The sequence below is a fragment of the Rhinatrema bivittatum genome, chromosome 1 (genome assembly GCF_901001135.1).
Source record: "Rhinatrema bivittatum chromosome 1, aRhiBiv1.1, whole genome shotgun sequence".
Classification (NCBI taxonomy): domain Eukaryota; kingdom Metazoa; phylum Chordata; class Amphibia; order Gymnophiona; family Rhinatrematidae; genus Rhinatrema; species Rhinatrema bivittatum.
Window position 1 is genome coordinate 385,131,232 of NC_042615.1, and position 27,823 is coordinate 385,159,054.

At 44.1% G+C, this 27,823-nt stretch overlaps 1 protein-coding gene across 1 annotated transcript in view; it reads right to left on the reverse strand.

Moving 5' to 3' along the window:
- SLC20A2 (solute carrier family 20 member 2) overlaps positions 1–27,823 on the reverse strand; it is a 238,562-nt gene that overhangs the window by 74,072 nt on the left and 136,667 nt on the right. The window contains 2 exon segments of the mRNA XM_029601333.1: positions 13,737–13,821; positions 14,361–14,546. Coding sequence (XP_029457193.1) covers positions 13,737–13,821; positions 14,361–14,546 — 271 coding nt within the window.

Consider the following 27,823-nt stretch of genomic DNA (forward strand, 5'->3'; position numbering starts at 1 on the left):
GCTGAACCAAGTTACCCACATACATTTTCTTAATTTCTAACCTCTGGCATTTAGGGATCCAGTGTTTATCCCATGCCTCTGAAATCTCACTGTTTTTGTCTTCACCACCTTCTCTGGAAGGCATCCCCATCCTCTGAAGAAATTTCCTGATGTTGGTTCTGAGTCGTCCTCCCTCGAGTTTCATTTCGTGACCCCCTACTTCTATGATTTCTTTCCAACAAAAGGTTTATGTTTAGCAGCATTAAAACTTTTCAGCATCTGAAGATCTAATCTATCTCCCTGCACTTCTCTTCCAGGGTATACATATTCAGATCTTCAGTTTCTCCTAAGTCTTCAGATACTGACCTCATACCATTTTGGTCACCCTTCTCTGGATTCCCTCCATTCTGTCTCTATCCTTTTTGAGATAAGGGCTCTGGAACTAAACTTGATGTGATGCCTCACCAAGGAGCTGTATAAGGGCATTATCACTTTTTCTTACTCGTTATTCCTCTCTATGCAGCCCAGCATTCTTCTGGCTTTAGCTATCGCCTTGTCAGTGTCTGTCATTCTGAAGATGGTGAAGCAATCACACTACAATCCCTCTAGTCTATGCACATATACAGCTCTTAGATTACCGTGCCCCAGATGCATGACTGGTCAAAGATTTGGCAGATGGGGGTTCAGTGCAAAAAAGTGCAATCTTCAAGCTTTAAATCTCTTCATTCTCTCTACTTCAGGCATTTCCACTGTATATTTGCAGATATTAAGACCTGCAAAAAACTATTTTTCTCTCTTTCACAATGTCACTCAGATATTGAACAGAATCGGTCCCAATACAGATACCTGTGGGACTCCACTTAACACTGTTCTCTCAGAGTAGGTTCCATTTACCGTTTCACACTATCAATCAACCAATTTGTAATCCACACAACCACCACCTCTTATGAAGTGGGACCACAAACACTCTCCTCCAATCATGGCACCACTCCTGTTTTCAGGGATCTATTGAACAGGTCTCTCAGGGGACCTGCCAAGACATCTGAGCTCCCTTACCCTGGGAAGTACCTCATCTGGCCCCATGGCTTTGTCTACTTTACATAAGAACATAAGAAAATGCCATACTGGGTCAGACCAAGGGTCCATCAAGCCCAGCATCCTGTTTCCAACAGTGGCCAATCCAGGCCATAAGAACCTGGCAAGTACCCAAAAACTAAGTCTATTCCATGTAACCATTGCTAATGGCAGTGGCTATTCTCTAAGTGAACTTAATAGCAGGTAATGGACTTCTCCTCCAAGAACTTATCCAATCCTTTTTTTAAACACAGCTATACTAACTGCACGAACCACATTCTCTGGCAACAAATTCCAGAGTTTAATTGTGCGTTGAGTAAAAAAGAACTTTCTCCGATTAGTTTTAAATGTGCCCCATGCTAACTTCATGGAGTGTCCCCTAGTCTTTCTACTATCCGAAAGAGTAAATAACCGATTCACATCTACCCGTTCTAGACCTCTCATGATTTTAAACACCTCTATCATATCCCCCCTCAGTCGTCTCTTCTCCAAGCTGAAAAGTCCTAACCTCTTTAGTCTTTCCTCATAGGGGAGTTGTTCCATTCCCCTTATCATTTTGGTAGCCCTTCTCTGTACCTTCTCCATCGCAATTATATCTTTTTTGAGATGCGGCGACCAGAATTGTACACAGTATTCAAGGTGCGGTCTCACCATGGAGCGATACAGAGGCATTATGACATTTTCCGTTTTATTCATCATTCCTTTTCTAATAATTCCCAACATTCTGTTTGCTTTTTTGACTGCCGCAGCACACTGAACCGACGATTTCAATGTGTTATCCACTATGACACCTAGATCTCTTTCTTGGGTTGTAGCACCTAATATGGAACCCAACTCGTGTAATTATAGCATGGGTTATTTTTCCCTATATGCATCACCTTGCACTTATCCACATTAAATTTCATCTGCCATTTGGATGCCCAATTTTCTAGTCTCACAAGGTCTTCCTGCAATTTATCACAATCTGCTTGTGATTTAACTACTCTGAACAATTTTGTGTCATCTGCAAATTTGATTATCTCACTCGTTATTTCTTTCCAGATCATTTATAAATATATTGAACAGTAAGGGTCCCAATACAGATCCCTGAGGCACTCCACTGTCCACTCCCTTCCACTGAGAAAATTGCCCATTTAATCCTACTCTCTGTTTCCTGTCTTTTAGCCAGTTTGCAATCCACGAAAGGACATCGCCACCTATCCCATGACTTTTTACTTTTCCCAGAAGGCTCTCATGAGGAACTTTGTCAAACGCCTTCTGAAAATCCAAGTATACTTACTATCTACCGGTTCACCTTTATCCACATGTTTATTAACTCCTTCAAAAAAGTGAAGCAGATTTGTGAGGCAAGACTTGCCCTGGGTAAAGCCATGCTGACTTAGAACATAAAACCATTAAACCATGTCTTTCTATATGTTCTGTGATTTTGATGTTTAGAACACTTTCCACTATTTTTCCTGGCACTGAAGTCAGGCTAACCGGTCTGTAGTTTCCCGGATCGCCCCTGGAGCCCTTTTTAAATATTGGGGTTACCTTTGCTATCCTCCAGTCTTCAGGTACAATGGATGATTTTAATGATAAGTTACAAATTTTTACTAATAGGTCTGAAATTTCATTTTTTAGTTCCTTCAGAACTCTGGGGTGTATACCATCCGGTCCAGGTGATTTACTACTCTTCAGTTTGTCAATCAGGCCTACCACATCTTCTAGGCTCACCGTGATTTGATTCAGTCCATCTGAATCATTACCCATGAAAACCTTCTCCATTACGGGTACCTCCCCAACATCCTCTTCAGTAAACACCGAAGCAAAGAAATCACTTTTCATAGCTCTTCCTATAAAACTCCTTTTACAGAAGAGAAGTAATCTACCCCATTCCTTTCTATGGTCTTGTCAACCAGCAGACCATCTCCAGGGTGGTCTTTAGTGAACACTGAACTGAGGTATTTGTTTAATATTTCTGCCATTTTTGTTTCTCTACACACATTGCTCCTTTTCACTTTTCATTTTCACTATTCCATGTTGAGCTTTTCTTTTTTTACATCAGAAAAATGTTCTGTCATCTCTGGCAATCCTTTCTTCCGCTTGACCTTTTTGCATTCTAACTCCCTTAGTTTCATCAGGTATTCTTCCCTGTAATGCTTTTTTGGGATCTTTCATACTTCCTGAAAGCTATTTTTGCCTTTATTTTTTCAGCCACCTCCTTTAAGAACCAAATCAGAAAAGTAAACAAAAGTGCAAGGAAAAACTAACATACATATTTATTTGCTTTGTAAATAGCTCCTTTTTATCTGCTCACTGTTCCACCTTGCCCATTTTCTCCCGGTCTTCTAGTTCTTCCTCCAAGTATATCCCATTTTGTCAAAAGTCCATATTTTTGAAATTCAAAACTCTGGTCTGTATGTGAATTCTCTTATTCTAATTGCATGGAAGGCCATGGGAAACTGTTCAAGTGACTGCATACCTCTTGAGAATTTCTCTCCAAGCAACTACAAAACTCTGCATGTTTGTTTTCATGCTGCAAGTCTAAGTACTGTGATCAGTTTATACCAGTTTTACTACTATAATGGGCGAGCTAGAATTGTGCTTTTTGTCACCTGTGCTGCATTCACAAGGTCTTCTTTGTATCTCAGTTCTCTTGTAGCCTACCTGTCCTGGCTATACCCAAACATTTAAGAGTAGCTAGCTATTTGACCTTTACTTCAGGAGCTGATACTTATTACAAGGCTCAATTATATGGCTATGTTTTCAACATACCTCTTGTCAAACTATACTATAGCAAGTAGGGGAACAGCAGCTGTTTGATATATCCAGAATGTGGCCTGCAGTGATTCTCCCAGGTTGGACCTGTAACTAAAATCTTGTCATCCAACTCCCTGGGGCCTTAAAATTGTGGCATGCTGTGGCACACCACCATGACCCTTCTGCCCTTTTCCTTAACTAGAATAAGGAAGAACGGTCAGGGCAAAACTAACATCTTCCAGCTCTACTCTCCTAAAGGGCCCCAAGGACCAAACACATGGTTAGAACCAGTTTAACATTTCAGGAATCTGTTTTGAATTGGACAAAGTACCCTTAAGCCCAGGAGGTAAGAACTCCTCCTGCTCCCTTGGGCACGTTATCCAAGGAGAAGTTTCTCGAAGAAAGTTTATCTTCCTTAGATGGTGGTAAAAAGCAATCCCATTGCATAACTGACTACATGCTACTCTGAATGTGCCCTTAATGAACTACTTCTGGTGTTGTGTGCATGCTATTCCAGATCCTGTACAATCACCAGTAGTACACAATTGAGGTGGCTTTATCTTTGCCATCTTTTATGAGCCGGCTGATATAGCAAGTGTTGCTTACCTGTAACAGGTGTTCTCACAGGACAGCAGGATGTTAGTCCTCACATATGGGTGACATCACAGGATGGAGCCCTGTACAGAAAACTTTTCTGTCAGTTTCTACAAAGCTTTGACTGACACTGGTACACTGAGTATGCTCAGCCTGCAATTATCCCTGTGAACCACAGTTGTCTCCCTCAGTCTCGTTTTATAGCTAAAAGTGCAAGCGAAACTAAAATAGAAGTAAAAACGAATACTGACCCAACTCCGCGGGGTGGTGGGTGGGTTTCGTGAGGACTAACATCCTGCTGTCCTGTGAGAACACCTGTTACAGGTAAGCAACACTTGCTTTCTCACAGGACAAGCAGGATGGTAGTCCTCACATATGGGTGAGTACCGTGCTGAGGATGCCCGAGAGTGCAAATGCACCCAAGACACGCAAAAGGTGCAATGATGGGGGTGGAATTTGGAATGGAGGGCATCCTGAAACCCGTAACGGGTTGGTGGAAGGATGTTGGGTAGTTAAACTGAAAAGAATTAAGAGTAGATGGACTGGCCAAACATGGAGCATGCTGGCTAGTCTTATCTCAGCAATAATGGGCTGCGAAGGTACGGAGAGAGCTCCAGGTTGCAGCCTGATAAGAATGTACAAGCAGCAGCAGCAGCCGCCGAGGGGAAGCTATTGAGGCTGGGACAGGCGCAACAGAGTGTGGCTACACACAGTGTTGTAGTGAAATGCCTGCTTGTTGGTAGGAAAAGAGATACAGACCGTCAATTAGGAGGAATAGGTCTTTTTGCCCAGTGGAACTCGCAGGTTGACTCTTGCCACAGAAGGAAAGAGTTAGGTGGAATTCCTATGGGAGTGTAGTGAAGCTAGATAGAATGCAAGTACTCTGCCCATTTTTCCCAACACCTCTCTCTCACCAAAGCGAGAGAGGTTTTCCTACTCGCTTTGGTGAGAGAGAGGTGTTGGGAAAAATGGGCAGAGTATATTCTGAGTAAGGTGATCTGCAACGTCTGCCTTAAGAAGGATTATGAAGTTGAATACATAAAACCACTCGGTCACGGAGGAACGCAGGGTCGGATGAGTATGTAACAAGGGGTGTAACTCATTGACCCTGTTGGCAGAAATGACATTAGAGAAAGAATTTCCCATGCCAAACTGAAATGAGACGAATGGAAAGGCTTGAATGGAGAACGTATGAGACTTAAGCACGAAATATAGATTCCATTCTGTGGCTAGTGAAAATAGAGGCGGCTTGATCAGTGGATAATCCATGGTAAGCTGACTCAGAAGGGGTTTACTGTTAATCGGGTATCCCCACTCCCAAACGATACACCAATTGGAACAGAGGTGTACCTATGTGGAGGATGTCTGGGGAGCAGAATCCAAGGGAACAAGAGAAAAGAGTGGTGTAGAAAAAGAAAAGGGAAATACCTTTTTATATGCGTCATGTAAATCATGCCATTTTGAATGGTAGGATTTATGTGTGGAAGGTTTCGTGATGCTACCAGTACCTGAGAACATCAGTGAGTCTACGATTTGAGGCTGACTTGTGAAAAGGCAAATTTGTTACTGGTGTGATAGATTGAGAAGTATGGGAAGCCTACTGGTCTCGGCCAGGAACAACAAACCCCGTCCCGGTTCAACATTAGAGAGTGTTGGCTATGAGAGGCAGCAGAAGAGACATTTAAGAGGCCCTTGATGGAAGAAAAGCTTCTATAGGAACGCATCGGAAACATGTAGGAGTAGAATCTGTGCACCGTATGGTTCGATTCAGACGCAGAGGCAAGTTCGGTTGACCTCAGCGTTAGAAGAGTCTTTCCGCTACACATGTAGTCAGAGACCATTCGAGAGGATGGAAACCTACATGGAGAAGGTCTGCTAGTGCGTTCAGCAAATCTCTTAGATAAGTGGCCCAAGGATACATGGAGTGAGCAAGGGCCAAGGGTAGAGCTGCGCAGCTTCCTTGCAAAGCAGCTAGGATGTGCGTGCTTTGTGTTGAAAGCACATTGTCCCTATGCTGTCTGTATGCACAAAGATTTGTTTGCAGAGGCAGTATTGGAAGGCATAAGAGTATAACGCATGCTACAAGCTCCCAGGAAGTTCATGTGAAACTGTGCCTGGAGTGGAGTAGACTCATATTGGGTTGAGAAGCTTTTAGGTCAAACTTTCAACCCTGAGTAAATGTGAGCAGAAATCAGAGTAGGTTTTGGTTCTAGATCTGCAATATGGACGAGGGACGAAAGCAGTTGAACAGCTTAGACCCAGTTATAATGGAATTTCACTGAATCTAACCCATAGCAGTTTTGGATCTCTGAGGAAAGTGCATAGTGAAAAAACCCCATGGCCAGACAATGAAGAATTGAGGGTGCTGAGGTTATGGAAAATGCATGCAGGGACATGTAAGAATTTATTAGAATGTCTGCGCGTATGCTGGACAGGAAGGTCATTATGACTGTGGTTATCCAGAAGTGTTGGATAAGGGATTTATGGCAGTGACAGTAATCCCAGTTAGTAAATGTATAGTGAGTCATGAAGAAGTTAGAGCTCCTTGCGTGACTGATGTGGTTATGCAGCCGTCCATGCAAGGAAAAGCGTGAATGATGTTGCACTCCGCAGAGAAACAGCAGTCACAGATAGTGATTCAATGAATACCCCAGTTGCCGAAGCTGGTGCAACCGGCAAAGCTTGGGATTGTAATATTGTTGACTCACCATGAAGCACATAGAAAGATTAGACGTAATGTACTTACTGCGATATGGAAGCATGGTAACAAGAGATACCATTTTACCTGTGCCTTCTGAAGAAAGTTGGTATTGAGGTCCAGGATGGGCGGAGAGTAACTACTTTCTGTTGAAAGAAAGAATAGTGTAATTAAAAACTCCCAACCCCCCCTCCTGCGCTTTGTAGCGTCCGGGGAGTTACTGGGAATTTTGGTACAAGGTGGGGTGGCTGCTCTGATATCCAGCCAGTTGGGAGACTAGGAGGTGTCCAACTGGAGGGCTGATGTAAACTGGATATCATGTAACCTCCCATGGGAGCCTGAGCGGTAAAGTCTTACCTGCATTTCTGTGTGCTGTACAAGGAGACATTGAGACCTGTCATCAGGCTTCAAGGTGGACTTGCACTTGAGGCAGTATTTGTTTAGCAGATCAGCGAATGCACCTGGAACTTGGTTCTGAAGCAGGAACCAGAAGCCAGAGCATTAATCAGTACAGAGCCTCGTTGCTGAAGAAGGGAGGATGCCCTGATGCAATCCCAAAGAAATGATTAGAGAGGTTCTCTTGGTATTGTGGATGACATATCAATATGTGACACTAATACGGTTCTTGGAAGGTACATGACCTAGAACTTTTCAAACCATGTGGCTCAAATTAGAGAACACATCTCAATGGGAATGCCGCAGAAGCGGGTACTTACCATCAGATGTGGATCGAAGGACGAGCCAGTGAAGATTGCTGGCTCAGTGGATTTCAGGAGTCATCAAGGGGTAGCCTGTCTGACGTAGACATCAGTCTCAACTCTGATGCCTGGTATGGTGGCGCAGGTATAGAGGAGACAGGCTGAGCGTGGCTGGTGCTACCACTGTAATTAGTGGAGGGCCACAATCCCGCACCGATGTCGATGGGGCACGCCTCTGGAACAGGGGAGCCATCTTTGGCTCATGGACCCGGCCCTCGTCGCAGCGGCTAGATGTCTCGTGACGCCAGTGCAGAATTCTTCGGAACTCGTTCTGGTGTTTCTGGAGCACCAAGGACCGCCAGCACTGTGCGGAACAGTGGCGATGGCAGTGGTGATGTTCCTCGGCCCGGGCATTCTCCAGCATCGAGAAGGATAGCACAGATGTTCTGGATGGAATTGGTGGCGGACGGTCACAGTGTCTGTGACAATGTATGCATTGGTGCTCGGCCCTGTCTTTCCCCAGCGCAGAGATGGATGCCCTCGCTGTTTTGGATGGCGACTGATGACAGACTGTCAGCATGCCTGCACTGCTCCTGGCACTATGTAGTGTCATAGGCTAATATGGGGCTTTAATAAGAACCCAACGCATGGAGCACTGTTCAGCGAGGGCATTACGTGGCGGTGCTATGTTAGTAATGACTGTGTCGATGGCGGCCGAGCTTGCTCGAGGGTATCGTCAAAAAATATATATGAAAAAACGTCGATGACTCGGCCAGAGCAATGATGACAGTGACGGAAGCACCGATGGCATCAGTGTAGTTTATCTATGGGAACGATGTTTTTTCGATTTGATGCCACATTGTTGGCATCAGAAAAATGATACCGGCATTGACAGAGTCTATGACGCATAGATAGGAACATCGAAGACACCGATTGAAACAGCGTGGGCGCAGACGGCCATTGATGGAATGGACCTGGGCATCAATAGCATCAATAAAATGAAGGATGGCATCGATGGAAGTGCCCCGGGCGACTGTGGCATCGACCCGGGCATGGATGGCACCGAGACAAGGTGTACGTCAATGGCATCCATCTGGGCAATGATGGCACCGATGAAACCCAAGGAAAAATCAGTGCCATGGATGAAAAACATGGATGGCACTGTTAGAAACAAAGCAGGGACAGATGGCATCAGTGTACTGTGGGGGAGGGGTACCAATGGCATCTAAGAATCCACGACGGTCTGAAGGGGGTAGCGACGGGGCATTGACTGCGCGAGGGTACCAAGGAATCGAAGGACTTGAATCAAAAGTGGCCCTGGAGGCAACGGAAACCGTGGGAAGTCCCGTCCCCTAGCGCTAATAGCCAGGCAGTGTGTCACAGAGGGACACTTGCAGGCTATGTGTTGCTAACTGAAAACATAGGGAGAGAGGGAAGGCCGCAATTGGTTGACAGGCCAGGAAGGCGACAGGAACCGATCGAAAAAACGGCATATGATTGGCTTGGCCATACACACCCTTATCCTTTAACTGTACTCACAGAGCGTCAAATAAACATACGCGAAGGGAGACCCGTGCAGGGAAAAGTGTTTGTAAATGTTTAAGTGTTTCCGTAAGGAAAATGTGTTAGAATTTCTCAGAGCTCATAACTGCTATGCTTATTGCAGAGCGGAAAAAGGAAGACTGAGGGAAACACCTGTGGCTCACAGGGATAATTGCAGGCTGAGCATGCTCAATGCACTCAGTGTGCCAGTGTCAGTTAAAGCTTTGTAGAAACTTTGACAGAAAAGTTTTCCGTACAGGGCTCCATCCTGTGATGTCACCCATATGAGGACTATCATCCTGCTTGTCCTGTGAGAAAAGGTGACAAATGATTGTAGGGGAACTAGTCTATCCCCTCTAAGAAGCTAAAAAGTTAGGGTTGTTTAAGTTTGAAAGAGACAGCTGAGAGAAGACATAACAGAAGTTCATAAAATCATGAGTTGGATGGAACAGGAAATCAAGGAGTAATTTGTCCTTTCAAATACTAAAATATGGGGACATTCCATAGTTAACCAGCAGCTTTAGCACAAATTGTAGAAAGTACATGTTCAGTCAGCATACAATTAAGCTGTGGAATGTGTTGCCAGATGTGGTCAAGGCAGCTAGCATAGCAAGGATTAAGAGGGAGGAAAAGTTCCTAAAACATTAGCTAGTCACATGAAGGAAAGCAGGACTGGATTCTGGGTGGGTGAGCTGGCTGCCACCCAGGGTGCTGTGAGCTGGGGCACCCTGGCCATTGCCAGCATCATGCATCCTGCAGTGGCATGGCTATGGCAGATGCCATACCTCTGCAGCCGAAGAGAGGCTCTGTAGCCATGAGAGATCCCATCCTACTATGGCCCAAGACAGGCCCAGTGGCTGAGTAAATCCTATCCCACTGTGGCCAAAGAAGCCCGGGGGGTGGTGGGAGGGGGAAGGGGGGCACCATCTGCCCAAAACCCAGTCCTGAGGAAAGCTATTGCTATCCCTGGGATCGAGTAATAAATAGGTCTACTTTGTGGAATTTGCTGGGTACCTGATCCAGACTGGGTACTGTCTACCCAGGATGCTGGGCTCAATAGACCTTGCTCTGACCCAACATGGCATTTTTGCTCTAGCCATGTTCCATGAAGGGGGAAACAGTAAGAAGCAGAGGTCCCTCTTATTACCAGGAGAGATGGAGACCAACATGCTGGAGTATTTCTATTTGTCTCCTGCAGAGCCACTGGGGGAGTAGAGGGGGGAAGCTATATATGGGATCAGGCATTTTGTTTGGTTCTATGATTGTGTAGTGGAGTATAAAATGTGTGTTATAATGCAATGATTGGTAGTGTTCATGACAGCTAATAGAAGTATGTGACAGCAAAATTTATCAAGCTGACAGCTCGATCCAGTAAAGTCCGTGGGAGAGCGGACTAACGCCCCGCTCTCCCGGCGCGCGCACCGGCCCCTCGCCGGTGCGCGCGATCCAGTATTTAAATTAGGCGACGCGGTGCAAACGAGGAAAAAGAGGCGCTAGGGACACTAGCGCGTCCCTAGCGCCTCCTTTGGCCTGGAGCGGCGGCTGTCAGCGGGTTTGACAGCCGACGCTCAATTTTGCCGGCGTCGGTTCTCGAGCCCGCTGACAGCCACGGGCTCGGAAAACGGACGCCGGCAAAATTGAGCGTCCGGTTTCGGCCCGACAGCCGCGGGCCGAATTCAAAATTTTTTTATTTTTTTTTTTACTTTTTTTTACTTTTGGGGACCTCCGACTTAATATCGCTATGATATTAAGTCGGAGGGTGCACAGAAAAGCAGTTTTTACTGCTTTCTGTGCACTTCCCTGGCGCCGGAAGAAATTAGCGCCGACCTTTGGGCGGCGCTAATTTCTTAGAGTAAAATGTGCGGCTTGGCTGCACATTTTACTTACTGGATCGCTCAGGAATACCTAATAGGGCCATCAACATGCATTTGCATGTTGAGGGCGCTATTAGGTGCCGCGGGTGGGCCGCGTGTTTTCCTCCCCTTACTGAATAAGGGGTAAGGGAAAACACGCGTCCAGAGCAGGGTGACAGTGCGCTCCGACGGAGCACACTTTACTGGATCGACCTGTTAGTATGTTACAGAACAATCAATGGCTGTGAGTGCAATGTATTTTACAAAGCATTCTGTAATACCATAGGAGGTACATTGCAAACAAACTCAAATAAATTATGGTAATTCCAGATGAGCATCTGCCTGCCTTCTGGAGGGATGCATGAGATTCATGCTAAGTTTCACTGAATATGGTAAACATTCACTATTTGCCAAAATTTCGCATTTTTTGCTCACAATAGCGTACTATAAATGAAATCTTTTGTATGTTGGGTTGAATTTGACTTTAGGAATTTAGAGGTATCAGCAAATTGCCATTCTTCATTAACCCAATTCTATACAATTTGATTGTTAGTAAATTTCACACAAAATGAGGGTCAGAAAGCAGTTCAGAAACAAGCAAAGCAAGTAATCTGGGGGAAAAAAAAAGTCAAATTGATGGCTACCTACATATTGCTTTAAAAAAATATATATTTAGTACCTACAGTTTGCCTTCATGTCGTCTGCCAACTTACAGAACCATGGGATCAAGTAATTAGACTTATTGTACCTTTCATCCAAAGATACCAAGGTGCAATTTATTCCAGATGCATGCAGGCACCATGGTGCTAAATGTGCTATCAAGCCATCTATCAAAAACCTGCATGAATATTTCCAAAAGGGAGGGTGGGCAACAAAAACAAAATCAGGAACTATTACCATCCAATTAGATGAGTAAAGGCACAGCAAAAAAAGACCGACAAGCTTGCATCCAAATTCTAACCCATAATTCAGTACCCTGATCAGAGAACTTCCTTGTCGGCCCTTTTACCATTCAGATTAGAATTCTATACCTACTAACACAAGGGGCAAATCTGATGCACACTTGCATTCTTGATGCATTGCTTGAAAGCATATTCATAAACCCAGATTTCTCAGTTAAACTTTGTTCCTAGCAGTTTCCTCCTGCTCAAATTGAAACGGACCTCTGATGCTACACTATGAAGCCTTAGTTCAGTTTTTGGGTTTTTATGTCAAATTTTTTCAGTCCTCTTTCTGTCTACCCCAGCCATCACAGCAAATGTATTTAGCTAGGGGCTAAGTACAGCTCCTCCAGAGCCATGTAACAGGAAATTCCAGGTAAAGCCTAGCAGAGAAAAAAAAAAAAAAAAAAAAAAAGGTCACTCTCCTGGGGCTGGTGAACATTATTGCAGCACCTCCTTGCCCAAGAATGAGAAGCTGTGCTTGGGATCACACCTAATGTTCTTGCATGGCAACACAGCATTGCCAGTGGGGCTTCAAGCTAACCACACAAGATTATTCCATCAAGATTTAATAAGCATTTTTCTGTTTGCAAGAAAATGTCTCATAGGAGATGTAGCAAACATTTGTTGGGTAACAAATTTGATCCTTTTGTACCGGACCATAAAATAAAGCTTTGCATATATCTGGATATTTCAACAATTCAGCTAAATTAAATTTGTCTTAACACTGTTTAAGTTCAAGTGTAAATATACACCATGGCATTAGCTACCCAATCTGGTCTTTAAGAACTCCTTCTATTGTACATATCAAATTTTCAGGATAACTACAGTTTATAAATAAACCTAACTTAGATTAAATGTAATCTCAGATATTCATGAATGATATTCCATAAAATAGGTCTACTTGGAGATTTGATAAGTGAGTTTGGGAGCTTCTGATCTAAAAAGGAGAGCATTATCTAACTGTACTCTTCTATATAGTCATGCTTAAATCACAAGCTGGAAAATTTCATGCTGAAAATAGAAGGTCCTTCTGTAAGAAGTTATTTTATATAAACCTATGTAATGAAGGCAAAATGCATTTTTTAAATATTACATCCAGATAATTTGTTGCATTACCACTACAAACTCCCAATACCTTGCAATGAGTGGAGCTTATGGGTATACCCACATTTGAGGCTACAAGTACGGTTAGCGCACACATTACTTCAATGCAAAATCCACTGTGAAGAAAAAAAACACATGAACACATGGAAAGTGAAGTGTGAAAGTTACAGGAAGGAACCCATATGCCATGCATGCATCAAGAAAGTGAAGAGTGAATGATGAAGATGCCATAGCCTTTTAAAGTGGGCAGGGGTGTTAAAAATAAGGTACTGCAGATCTAAACCAGGTGGCATGGATGAAGTTTTGCAGCTAAAGATTTTGCCCTTCCATTCAGCAATAAATATCTAAAAAATTCACTTTAACCAGGAAAGCATTTCATAATTTTCCTTATCCAAAACAACCTGATTTCTTTCAATTACACTCATACCACCAGGAAAAGATTTGGGCAGAAGAATGAAGGATGAATAGTCTTGAATGCCCTGACTGCAGTCACATGGCAAAGGCATACCTTGCAGTGTGTGGTACTGATAGGAAGTCCAACATTGGAAGCTATCACAACTGTGAACGCCGAAGCCAACTCAATAGTGAACCCACTGTGGGAAGCATAAGAAAATACTTCACAGTCACACTTTGCATCCGTTTTGAGTGACACCATGCAATGCACCAAGTTCTTACCCGAATATTCTTCCAATTTTCATTGCTTACTGATCAATGAATTATATTAATTCAATAATGAGAAATAAATATCATGCACAATCTGGTTAGCTCCTATATCATACAAGTTTCCACTACATTGAAATCATGCTTTCTAGTAATGAAGTTAGCTACAACAGTTATAAATTTAAATAGTACACCACAATTAATATGAAACATTACATTCCCAGAATGTTAGATGTTACTTTCCACTGCACGGCTAAAGCTTATTTTAATATTACTGGGAACGTGAAGGAGAAAGACAGAAACTAGGTTACCTACCACCTTCTGCCCAGCAAATAACCCACTAATGCAGAATATGATATTTTCCATTTAGGAAAAAAAAATCACTGCTATAAGCAAGCAACAAAATGCCACTAGGCAGCCTTAAGCAATTTCTCAATCTAGACTGTGCATTTGATCTCTGACCTAGACTCACCTGGAAGGTGTGATTGGAGTCAGATCTTTACCCATTGTCTGGATAACTCTTCTTCCCCAGACCCAAAGACCTGCACAGATCCCAACACCGCCATAAAAAAGCAGCCAAACAGGTGTAGAAGCTTCCTGCATGACACCACCTTGTTCATAGATCAACCACAGAGCCACCAGAGGGCCAATTGCATTGCTGAGTAAAAAGAAATGTAATTATGTTTTAGTATTAAGACTTTAGTAATTCTAACACCACATTACTAGCAAGCCAATACAGATTAAGGAATAGTGCCATAATGTAATATAAACATGTTGAAATTACCCAAAAGTATCATGATTAAAGAAGGACATGGTCAGATGACTAAGTATTTTTAGTTGTGCCTGATACTGAAATAAGCCATTCTAGGATCAAGATCTAATAAGTGTTGATCCAAGGTAACAATCCAATACCACCTGAATATGGTAAGCCCTATGGCTGAAGATTAAAAAAATCTCCATGCATTTAACAGTTGAGAGATTTACATTTTACCAGATCAAGAAATCAGCAAGATCGAAATGCTCTGGGCATAAAGTGCTACATACAAGCAGAAAAATGTCAGATCTAGAATATTTAAATTGCTGTCTCCTGGACTCATACAACCATAAAGATAAGGACTAACAATACAGATGTTTACATCTAAAAAAATATGCAGAAAAGCATTTGAACAGATAAGGCAAATTAAGAAAACTAGATGAAGTAAACCCCAAAGTGTTACTGCTTTTAATAAAGCCATCTTCACCATTACTAAATTACTGCTCTCTCAGTACTCCAGAACCCAAATCATCATAAGAGGAAGTTATATTTGCTGAAAGGATATGCACTAAATATCTGGTTTTACCTCAGTCAGTCTCATCAGCTTATGCTTTTTATTTACCTGTGATGCGCACACACATTTAGAAAGTACTCCGACCTCGTCATTTTTTCCGCATTTTGTTACTTTACAGCCTCAAAAGGTGAATTTTAAAAGCATTTATGTGCATCAAAAATAGAGAGATATGCGAATATATTGGGTTGGCACACCCCAAGTGGATTTTACCCGAGTACACACATCTCCTGCTGTGCACACAAAACAAAATTGCTTACCTTGTAATAGGTGTTATCCCAGGACAGCAGGATGTAGTCCTCACATATGGGTGACGTCAGTAACGGAGCCCTATTGCGGGAAAACTTCTGTCAAAGTTTCTAGAAACTTTTGGCTGGCACTGAGGCCACTGAGCATGCCCAGCATGCCAAGATATTCTCTGCCACAGGGGTCTCACTCTAGTCTCGTATTGTAGCAATAAGCTTTAGCAAAAAATAAAATAAGAGGTATGAGACCCAACTCCACGGGGTGGCGGGTGGGTTTCGTGAGGACTGCTAGTCCTTACATACGGGTGATTAGCAAGCTAGAGGCTGAGTCATTTTGTAGTGAAGCAACTGTGAAGTACTGTTGTTGAAAATGAATCAGCCGAAGATTACAGCACGTTGGAGGTAGGAGTTGGGATTAAACTGGAAACAAGTTCTTTAAGACAGATTATCCATAGGCTGAATCTTGTCGTCCTTTGTCCAAACAGTAATGAGCTGCAAAAGTGTGAAGAGAACTCCATGTTGCTGCTTTACATATGTCAAGGATTGGCACTGAACGATAGTGTGCTACTGAAGTTGACATTGCTCTTAATGAATGTGCCTTTACTCGCCCTTGGAGAGGAAGGCCTGCTTTTTCATAGCAAAACTGTATGCAATCTGCTAGACAATTGGATAGAGAATGTTTACCCACTGCTTTACCCGGTTTGTTTGGATCATAGGAAACAAAGAGCTGATTGGATTTCCTGTGGACTGCAGTGCAGTTTAAGTAGAAAGATAGTGCACGCTTACAGTCCAAGGTATGTAAGGCTCTTTCTCCTTGGTGAGAATAAGGCCTTGGGAAGAATGTGGGTAAAACTATGGATTGGTTCAAGTAGAATTCCGTAACTACCTTGGGGAGGAATTTTGGATGTGTATGGAGTACCACTCGGTCATGTAGGAATTTCGTATAGGGTGAGTACGTGACAAGTGCTTGTAACTCACTAACCCTTCTAGCTGATGTAATGGCTATGAGGAAGATAAATTTCTCTCATGGAAGACTAAGATCACAGGAATCTATGGGTTAAAAAGGAGAACGCATTAGTCTTGTTAAAAACCAGATTAAGGTCCCATTCTGTGACTGGAGGCCAAATTGGTGGTCTAATTTGAGTTAAACCTCTCATAAACCTACTGACAAGAGGTTGTGAGGATATAGGTGCATCTCCCATCTTGTTATGGTAAGCTGAGATTGCACTTAAATGTACTCTTACAGATGAAGTCTGGAGACCAGAGTCTGAAAGATGGTATAAGTAGTCTAGTAGAGAAGTAGTGGGGCAAGTGAAAGGATCAATATTCTTTTGTCTGCACCACAAAGTGAATCTCTTCCATTTGGAAGAATAACTCTTTCGTGTGGAAGGTTTTCGTGAAGCTATAAGCACTTGAGATACAACCACTCAATCTTTCAACCAATGTAAAATCAAGCTTTCAACATCCATGCTGTCAGGGACAGGGATTGAAGGTTGGGATGGCGCAACAGACCCTGATCCTGAGTTATGAGAGTGGGAGCTACTCCCAGTCAAATTGGATCCCTGACTGAGAGGTCTAGAAGTGTGGGAAACCATACTTGTCGAGGCCAATACGGGGCTATGAGTATCATGGACCCTTTGTCCTGTTGTAGCTTCACTAGAGTTTTGGTTATGAGTGGTATCTGAGGATATGAGTACAGTAGGCCTGAGGTCCAAGGGTGAGCAAAGGCGTCCTTGGCTGGCTGGTTCTTCTGTTTGTGTAAAGAACAGAATTTGTCCACTTTGTGATTCAGATGTGACGCAAAGAGATCCATTGTTTGTTGTCCCCAACGTTGAAATATCCTGGTCGCTACTGCGGGATCCAGGGACCATTCGTGTGGTTGGAATTGACGACTGAGTCGATCTGCTAGTACATTTTGAATGCCTGCCAGATAAGTGGCCCGGAGGAACATTGAGTGGTTCAGGGCCCAGCCCCAAATCTGTGCAGCTTCTTGACAAAGGAGATACGAGCCCGTACCTCCCTGTTTGTTGATGTACCACATAGCTACTGTGTTGTCTGTTTGGATGAGAACAGTCTTGTGTGAAAGGCAGTCCTTGAACGCATGCAGCGCATAATGTATAGCTCGAAGCTCCAGGAAATTGATTTGAAATGTTGCTTTAAGTTTTATCCATGTACCTTGGGTTTGGAGGTTGTGTACATGAGCTCCCCAACCCAAGGTGGATGCATCTGTAGTTAATATTATCTGTGGGACTGGTTATTGGAAGGGTAGGCCCTTGCGCAAATTGTCCTTGTTCACCCAAAGGAGAGAGTAACGTAGTTGGTGGGTTACTTGAATTGGAGAATGCAGTGGTTGAATGGCTTGAATCCATTGAGATTTTAAAGCCCATTGAGTTACCTGCATGGCTAGTCTTGCCATAGGAGTGACATGAACTGTGGAGGCCATGTGGCCTAGCAAGGTGAGAAACTGATGAGCTATTGCTTGTTTCTTGGAGTGAATCGAGTTTGCCAACAGAGATAGTATTTCTGCTCGATCCTCGGGTAGAAAGGCTCTTGATAGGATAGTGTTCAAGTCTGCACCTATGAATTGAAGTACGTGAGATGGAGTAAGGTGGGATTTTTGATAATTGATGAGAAAACCCATGGAGTGAAGTAGGGAAATCGTTCGACTGAGAGAAGTGAGAGCTCCCTGTTGAGAGTGACTTCTGATGAGCCAGTCGTCTAGATATGGAAAGACATGGACACTTTGCTTGTGCAAGTGTGCTGCTATTACTGCTAGACATTTGGTAAATACTCTGGGAGCAGAGGCAAGTCCGAATGGCAGTACTCTGTATTGGAAATGTTGATGCCCCACCATGAAACGCAGGTATTTGCGGTGAGGAGGGAATATTGGTATGTGAGCGTAAGTGTCTTGAAGATCCAGAGAACAAAGCCAATTTCCTGTTTGAAGAAGAGGAAGCATGGTGGCTAGAGAAACCATCCTGAATTTTTCTTTCCTCAGAAATTTGTTGAGATTTCTGAGGTCTAGGATGGGACAAAGGCCTCCGGTTTTCTTTGGAATGAGGAAATAACAGGAATAGAATCCTCTGCCTCTGAGACCGGGGCACCGGCTCTACCGCCCTGGCTTTCAGAAGGGTGGATAATTCTACTTGTAACTGAAGGATGTGATTTTCGCCGAGATGAAGTTGTGTTGGCGGAAAATCCCGATCGGGCTCACCCCGATCGGGCCCCCTCGCCGATCGTCGGCCTGTTTCTTCAGCTTCCACCTACCTGCAAGGCCGCGAATCCCCGCCTCCAGCCGGCCGAGATCGGAGCCGCGATTCGCCGCATCTAGCCGGCCTCGACTCGGACCACGAGCCCTCGCCTCCAGCAGGCCCCAAGCCGAGCCGCAAGCCTTCGCCCCGAACCGCCCACGAAAAACGTCGCGGCGGTGACGTCAGAGGCGCGACCGGCGGGATATTTAAACCACCACTCTCCCTGGCGTCGTGCGCACGAAGGAGCGCGACAAAGGGGCCTGCCCCTTTGTTTCGCCCCTTCGTGTCGACCCTCGCCCGAGCTGCAGCACTCAATACTGCACTAGAACTCGGCTAGCATCCATCCAGCTCACGTCCTTCCAACTCTCATCCATCAAGAGATCATCCTGCGCCCACTCAACAAACAAGCGCCCACTCAGACAAGCGTCCTGCGCCCTCTCAACAAACAAGCGCCCACTCAACAGACAAGCGTCCTGCGCCCTCTCAGACAAGCATCCTGCGCCCACTCAACAGACAAGCGCCCACTCAACAGACAAGCTTCCTGCGCCCACTCAACAGACAAGCGCCCACTCAGACAAGCTTCCTGCGCCCACTCAACAGACAAGCGCCCAAAGCATCCTGCGCCCACTCAGACAAGCGTCCTGCGCCCACTCAGACAAGCGTCCTGCGCCCACTCAACAGCCAAGCGTCCAAAGCGTCCTGCGCCAAGCAACCAACCTGTACTCATCCAGAGCCCTAACCAACTAATTATCTCCTAATTCCAGGCTTTCCTCCCTTCTACCATCCGCCCACCCACTGCGCCAGCTATCCAACAACCCACAATGTCTCTAGTTCTTCCAATACCAATTTTACAACACCGCCTCCCATCTAAGAGAATATCTACCAGATGAGCCCTTCACAATAACTTAAAAACCCTCACCCCCATCTTGATTACACCTATCACCCAGCTTTTAGGCCTCTCCCTCTTCTCACTCTCTTTTCAATGCACAATCCCTAACAAAAAAATCCCTAATTTTCAATGATTACCTCACCGACGCCAAACCAGATATTTGCGCAGTAACCGAAACATGGCTTAAGCCCTCAGATACGGCTTTAATAAACCAATTACCTACACAGACCTATGATGTCTTCTCACTCCCGAGACTGAAAAAAAAGAGGAGGTGGAATCCTTCTGGCCACCAAAAAAAGCCTTAACTTCTCCCAACATCCGTACAGCTCTAACTCAAAACTGGAAGTCGGCTTCTTTACCTCACAAAATCTTCAAATCCTTCTTGTCTACGCCCCCCCCCCAGGGCTCCTAGAATCCGATGTCTCCCCCATTCTTGAAATCACCACCATGCTCATCAACTTGGATACTCCAGCAATCATCTTAGGTAATTTCAATCTGCACATAGACATTCCTTCTCCATCTAACAGCTGCGTAACCCTCCTCTCAGCCCTGTCTGCTATGGGATTCCAACAACTAGTCAACGAACCCACACACAAAGCGGGTCACACTCTGGACTTGATTTTCGTCAATAAAGGCATTACGACTACATCCAATCTGAAGAACAAAAAGGTTCCATGGTCAGACCACACTCATCTCTACCTCCTTCGCGCTGAAAGAATCCAACACTCCTAACATCCCCTCACCTTCATTCCACTACAAGAGGCGATGCTCCCTAGAAGACCTTAACACCCAGTTGGTCTCACAGCTCCCATTATTAGACTTCACCGACCCGAACACTGCCATTCGCTCCTGGAACAACATAACAGAAAATATAGCTAATAAGCTCTGTCCTTCAACAACAAAAAAATCTCACACCAATGCAGTCAGCAGACAACCTTGGTTTACCATTGAACTCAGAAAACTAAAACAAAGTTTAAGAAAAAAAGAAGCAATCTGGCGTAAAACCCCTTGCGACTCCACTATCTCCTCATACAAATCTATTCTATACCAGTACAAATCCCTCACCTCAAAGTCAAAAAAAGACTATTATGCATCTAAGATTCACAACCTGGTCTTTGATGCCAAAGCCCTCTTCACATGTCTCCAGCCTCACCCAAGCCTTACTGCGAGAAATCCCCGGCAACATGGCTCAATCCAAAGCTGAAGAACTTGCTCAGTTTTTCCAAAATAAAATCACCAATCTCCTAACACAACTGCCTCCCGACACCGCCGCCCTCCAGACATAACAACCTGCCTACAAAAACGTCAGCTTAAACACCTTTGAACCCGTCTCTTCCATTGAGATACAAGCCATCCTGAAAAGAATGAAACCCTCGTCTCATCCTGCAGACCACATCCCCTCCAAACTACTTCTATCTATTCCAGACACAATAGCCACATCATTGACAAATATCATCAATTGCTCCCTAGCCCAAGGAACCTTCCCAGATGATCTCAAAATGGCCTCAATCTCACCGCTCCTAAAGAAACCTAACCTTGACCCGAAGGACCCCAACAACTTCCGCCCCATCGCTAACCTCCCATTCATTGCCAAGATCATGGAAAAACTAGTGAACTCTCAACTTTCAGATTTCATCGAAGACAACAATCTTCTCTTCACCCCACAACACGGCTTCCGAAAAAAATCGAGGCACAGAATCCCTCCTCACCTCGTTGACAGACCTTATCTTATTGGGCCTCGACAAAGGAAACTCTTTCCTATTGATCTTATTAGACCTATCCGCAGCGTTTGACATGGTCAACCACGCCATCCTCCTAAACCAGCTGTCGTCCATAGGAATCAGCGGCACTGTCCTATCCTGGTTCAAAACCTTCCTCAACAACAGAGGCTACAAAGTTAGACTCCAAAACAAGGAATCTTCAAGATTTGACGCCGTCATAGGAGTCCCGCAAGGTTCTTCATTATCTCCGACTCTTTTCAATATTTACCTTCTTCCTCTCTGCCAACTTCTCACCGACCTCAATCTAAAGTATTTCCTATACGCAGATGATATTCAAATCATCATCCCCATCAAAGACACATACTCTAAAACTCTTGACTTCTGGGAATCATGCCACCTGAAAATCAAACAACTACTCAACAGCCTTCACCTCATCTTAAACTCCTCCAAGACAGAAATCCTACTCATCTCTCCTGAGAACAATAGCTCTAGCTCTTCTCTTCCTACCAACCTACCTACCTCACAAGTTAGAGACTTAGGAGTGATAATAGACAACCGGCTAAACTTCAAAGCACATATCAACAAAACAACCAAAGACTGTTTCTATAAACTCCATGTCCTGAAAAGGATAAGACCTCTCTTCCATGCTCAAGACTTCAGAACGATCATCCAAGCAGTCATCTTCTCAAAATTAGACTATTGCAATTCCCTATTGCTAGGTCTGCCCTCATCCTATTCCAAACCATTACAGATGGTTCAAAATTCAGCAGCCCGACTACTAACAGGCGCAAAAAAGAGAGACCACAACTCCCATCCTGAAAGAGCTACATTGGCTACCCGTATACTTCCGTATCATGTATAAAGCCATGTGTGTCATCTTCAAAACTATACATCAACGCATCTCCCTCGATCTTCAAATCCCCCTCCAAGCATACAATTCGACAAGACCTACCAGAGAAGTTTACAGAGGCGCCCTCCAAGTTCCTCCCACGAAAACGACCAGACACATTACCCTCAGAGATCGGGCCACCTCCACAGCTGGCCCTTCTCTATGGAATTCCATTCCTACAGATCTCAGACCAGAACCATGCCTCCTAACTTTTAGGAAAGGACTTAAGACTTGGTTATTCAAGCAAGCTTTCCCAGACACAATCTAATGACACAATCCAAGGACTCCCCAAAACATTCAACCACTAACAATACCATTTGTACATAGTATTTAATTAATTTAATTTGTATTTTGTCTAACCAGTTATTCTTTCCTATCTCTTCCTTCTTCTCCAAGTTCTGTGACCCTTGTTAATTGTAACTGTTTCCTTCGATCACCACAGTTTTAGTTTGATGTATTTAATGCACCCCGTTTCATGTAAACCAGCAAGATATGTCCTCATGATTGCCGGTATATAAAAACCTTAAATAAATAAATAAATAAATAAAATAAAATCTGTGGGAAGTGAGAGGAAATTGAGTTGGTATCCTCGATATATTATGGATAGGACCCATTGGTCTGTTAATGTTGGCCAATTGTAGAATTGAGATATCCGGCCTCCCACTGGGAGTTGTGGGTGGGGATTTGAGAGAAGGCCGAGTTCTCTGGATAAGATTTCAAAAACCAGTAGTAGTACTTGTTTGTGGAGCAGGCTGAGGCCTAGATAGTCTCTGCTGTTGTGGTTGCAGACTTTGTTGTGTCCTGGAAGGGCGAGGTCGAGATGGAGGGTAATACCTCCTCTGTCTGTAAAAAGGTCTTGTGGTGTCCCTCCTTTGAGGCCTACGCCGACTGTGCGTAGGGGGATCCTGTGGGAGGGGAGGGAAGACAACTGAGTGTTTCTGTATGCTCTTAACTGACACAGCATCTTGGACTTTAGATCCAAAGAGGTTGTCTCCCTGACAGGGGAGATCCACCAACTTGTCCTGCACTTCCAGCCTAAGGTCAGAGGCCTTGAGCCATGCCCATCTTCTGGCACCGATGCAGCCACTCTTGAAGCAGTCTCTAACCCGTCATAGGCTGCCTGGACTTCATGTTTTCTGGCTTCCATACCTTTATGGATGATGGCCTGGGCAGCTTCCTGATATTCAGTAGGGAGAGATGGGACAAATTCTTGAATTTGTTTCCATAGGTTTCTTTGATACTGGGTCATGTATAGGTGATAGGCAGAAATCCTAGAGTTCAACATCGCTCCTTGGAAGACTTTACGACCCAGGGAATCCAGAAATCTATGTTCTTTTCCTGGGGGCTTAGATGAATGTGTTAGTGTTCTTCTTGACCGCTTTTGCGCCGATTCTACAACCACTGAGTGGTGAGGAAGTTGTGGCTTCTAATATCCAGGTGTGGATTGTACATCCGCTTGTTTACTGCTGGGACAGAGCAGGGATGTTCCCAGAGACTATGTTGCAATTGTAAGAGAACATCATGTATAGGAATTGCTACAACTTGCTTTGGAGGGTCGACAAACTGGAGTACCTCCAAGGTTTGTTGTCTGATGTCCTGCTCTGTTTCTAATTTAAAGGGGATGGAGTCCACCATCTCCTGTACAAATGTGGTGAAAGTGAAATCCTCTGGAGGAGACTTTTCTGGCATGTGGTGGTGATGGGTCAGACAAAGCCTTCTGATGATGTGTCCGAGGCAGTGTCAGACCAAGTGTCATACTCCTGAGTTTGTTGGTGAGGTGTTGTAGTCCTAGGTAGGGGAGGAAGGCCAGAAGGTCCTGGTAAAGGTTCTTTGAGAGGAGAGTCTTCTGGATCCTCTTCTCTGGGATTAGATGGTAACGAGTCTAATAAATCCTGGTAGCATTTGGTAAGGATGCTATGTAGTGCTGCCTCTGTGGATCCTGAAGCCGCAGGAAGGTGTGGCACTGTTGGTGGAGGTTTTGGCATCGAAGATTTTGGTATGATCGATGTTTTTCTGGTAGATACCGATGTTTTTCTGTTGTGTTGTTGTGTCGGTGCCGTAGTGAAGATGGGCATCGGTGCTGGAACCGATGAAGCCATCGACAGTGTATGGTAAAAGAGGACATTGATGTAGGAATAGACATCGAGGGCATCAGCGGAATCGATGTCGCTGGCACCAGGGTTTCCCCCGGCATCGGGAATACTCCCGGCATCGAAATTGCCATCATCCGTACTACCGGCATCGGTGACATCACCGGCATGGTCACCGGAATCTGACCCTTCAAGGCTTGCATCACTGCTTCTTTAATAAGTGTGGACAAATCCTGTGGAGTAGGTGGAAGGGTTGGCACCGATGGAGGAGTCACTATCTCCTGCGGTGACTGAAGGTGGTACCGGAGTAGGCCCGGACGGTAGTGGTGTATCCTTATTTTTGTGCCGCTTTGCGCTCGGGGGGGGGGGGGGGGGGGGGGGGAGATAAGTGACGCCGAGGCATGCTTCGGTGACTGACCTTGTCGATGACGTCGGCGGAGCTGGCGATGCTGCATCTCCGGATCCTTCCAGTCGATGTTTAAGGAGGAGTTTCTTTGTAACTCCTGTTGGAGATGATTTTGTTGAAGGTGAAGGAAGGAGTTGAAGTTGGAAAAGATGTGGCATCTTTTCTTGCCTAAGTTTCCTACCCTTCGGAGTCATCTCATGACATTGTTGGCAGGACGAGATGTCATGTTTCTCGCCCAAACAGACAACACATTCTAGATGTGGGTCTGTGACTGACATGGTCAGATTACAAATCGGGCATTTTCTGAAACCCGAAGCCATGTCAGTATCGACAGCTGATGAAAACATTTTGTGAGAAAAATCATCATTTTTACAAAAGGTAAAAACGCTATTAATTTGTCACCGTCCAGTGACAAAAAGGGAGAGTGAGATCCCGTATGGGAAAAGAATGTGGAAAATAATTGACTTTTTAGTCCGAATAGTGAGTAAAACTCACAGAGCTCCTATCCCCACAATGCATTTAGCAGCGCAGAAAAACGAAGACTAGAGTGAGACCCCTGTGGCAGAGAATATCATGGCATGCTGGGCATGCTCAGTGGCCTCACAGTGCCGGTCAAAAGTTTCTAGAAACTTTGACAGAAGTTTTCCCGCAATAGGGCTCAGTCAGTGACGTCACCCATATGTGAGGACTAGCATCCTGCTTGTCCTGGGATAAATGAAAAGTTCCAAAGAAAGGGTGTGGGTGTTCCTGGATTTCAATTTAAGATTAGCATGTAACCACTTACGCACACAGAATTGCACTAGGGTCCCCTGCCACATAACTACTTCTGCTATGGAGGACATGTAATAAAGATAAATAGCCCCAACTCTTAAAACCCCCACCAAACAGGGAGGCTTTTAAACTAGAGGGATTTGGAAGTACTCTCCCTTACCTGGGCAAACTGTCAACGAACTGGGAAAACCAGTAATGGCATTGGCACACATCTATTAAAATCTCCCAACTAACATGGTAGAAGCAGCATTTGCACTCATCCACTTAGCCTAAACGTGCACATGTGTGCGTGCAGTTTTATTTTATAACTTGCGCACATGTACATGCATATGTTATTAGAAAAAAAAAAAAGGCTGAATCCCTGGGCATGGGCCAAACACGTGCACCAGTTTAAAAGTTACTTATTTTAAAATGGAATAGATTTTTTTCCCTCCTCAATCTACACAGAATACCCCATAATGACAAAGCAAAATCAGGTTTTTAGGAATTTGTACGTTAAAAATCACACTGAAAACATTTACATAAATATTCAGACCCTTTACTCAGTACTTTGTTGAACACCTTTTGCAGCAATTACAGCCTCAAGTCTTCTTGAGTATGATGCTACAATCTTGGCATCCCTGGGTTTTGGGGATTTCCTCCCACTCTTCTCTGCAGATCCTCTCAAGCTATCAGTTTGGATGGGGTGCATTGATGCATAGCTATTGTCAGGTCTCTCCAGAGAGATTCTATCAGGTTCAAGTCCAGGCTCAAGTTGGGCCATGCAAGGACATTCACAGACTTGTCCCAAAGTCACTCCTGTGTCATCTTTGCTGTGTGCTTAGGGTTATCCTGTTGGAAGGTGAATCTTTGTCCCAGCCTGAAGTCCAGAGCATTCTGGAGAAGGTTTTCATCAAGGATCTCTGTACTTTGCTCTGTTCATCTGTCCCTCAATTCTGACTACTCCCCCAGTTCCTGAAGTTGGAAAAACATTCCCACAGCATGCTGCTGCCATCACCATGCTTCAATTTAGAGGTATTTCCTAGATGAGCAGTGTTTGGTTTCTTAGAGATTTAACTTTTTTTTTTTTTGGGCCTGAATGCCATTTATGTCTGTCTCATGTTACGAAAGGCCTTTAAGAGCCTTTGGCAAACTCCCAAGTGGGCTGACAGGTGCCTTCTGTCTGGCCACTGTACCATACAGGCTTGACTGGTGGAATGTTACAGAGATGGTTGTCCTTCTGGAAGGTTATCTCCACAGCAATTATCTGGAGCTCTGTCAGAGTAATCTTCATCACCTCCCTAACTAAGGCCCTTCTCCCCCAATTGCTCAGTTTGGGCAGGTGGCCAGCTCTAGGCAGAGTCCTGGTGGTTCTGAACTTCTTCCATGTAAGAATGGAGGCAGCCACTGTGTACTTCGGGACCTTCAGTACTGCAATTTTTTTGTAACCTTACTCAGATCTATGGGATAGGATTGTGTTGAGGCAAAGGTCTACAGAATTCCTTCAACTTCATGGCTTTGATTTTGCTTTGACATGCACACTATCATCTATAGAATGTTAGACAGGTGCATGCCTTTCCAAATCAAGTCCAATTAATTGAATTTACCACAGGTGGACTCCAAGTTGGAGAGACATCTCTTATCAATTGAAACATTGCACCTGAGCTCAATTTTGAGTGTTATAGTAAAGGCTCTGGATACTTTTGTGCAAATTAATTAAAAAAAAAAGTCATTTCTACAAACCTGAATTTGCTTTGTTATGGGTTATTGTGTGTAGACTGAGGCGGGTAAAATGCATATTATCCAATTTAAAATAAGGCTATAATGTAAAAGTGTGGAAAAAATGAAGGTGTCTGAACACACTATATATACACACATTCCTATATTTAAGATGCAGCTTTACTGTAGACAGGCATTCTGCTCTTGTCTTAGGAGAGAACAGGGTTTAGTAAAGTGTTTAGCATTCACTTAAAATATCAGTTGCTCATCTATATTGTTTTATATTTAAAATATGAGACTAATGTGAGATTCCCTTATGCTTGTTTCTACATATGTTAAACTAAAACGTTAGATTATTTTAACAATGCACTAATGACCGAATATTAAGAATCATGTTAAGATGTCTCATTTTGGCAATCTTTCAGTAGACAATATCTTTCCTAGATGGAAAGCTTTCAAGATTGTCTTCTCCACAGAAAGCTTTTTATTATTTTTTTTTTTAAATCAGTTCACAAGAATATACTAAGTGATTTGAGATTATAATCAAGGCTCACACCTTTTATCTTAGAATGCCACAAAAAGGAATTAATTCAGATGTTGCCTACCAGTGAACAATTTTGTAGATTTCTATTTGTCAAATCACTGCAGGA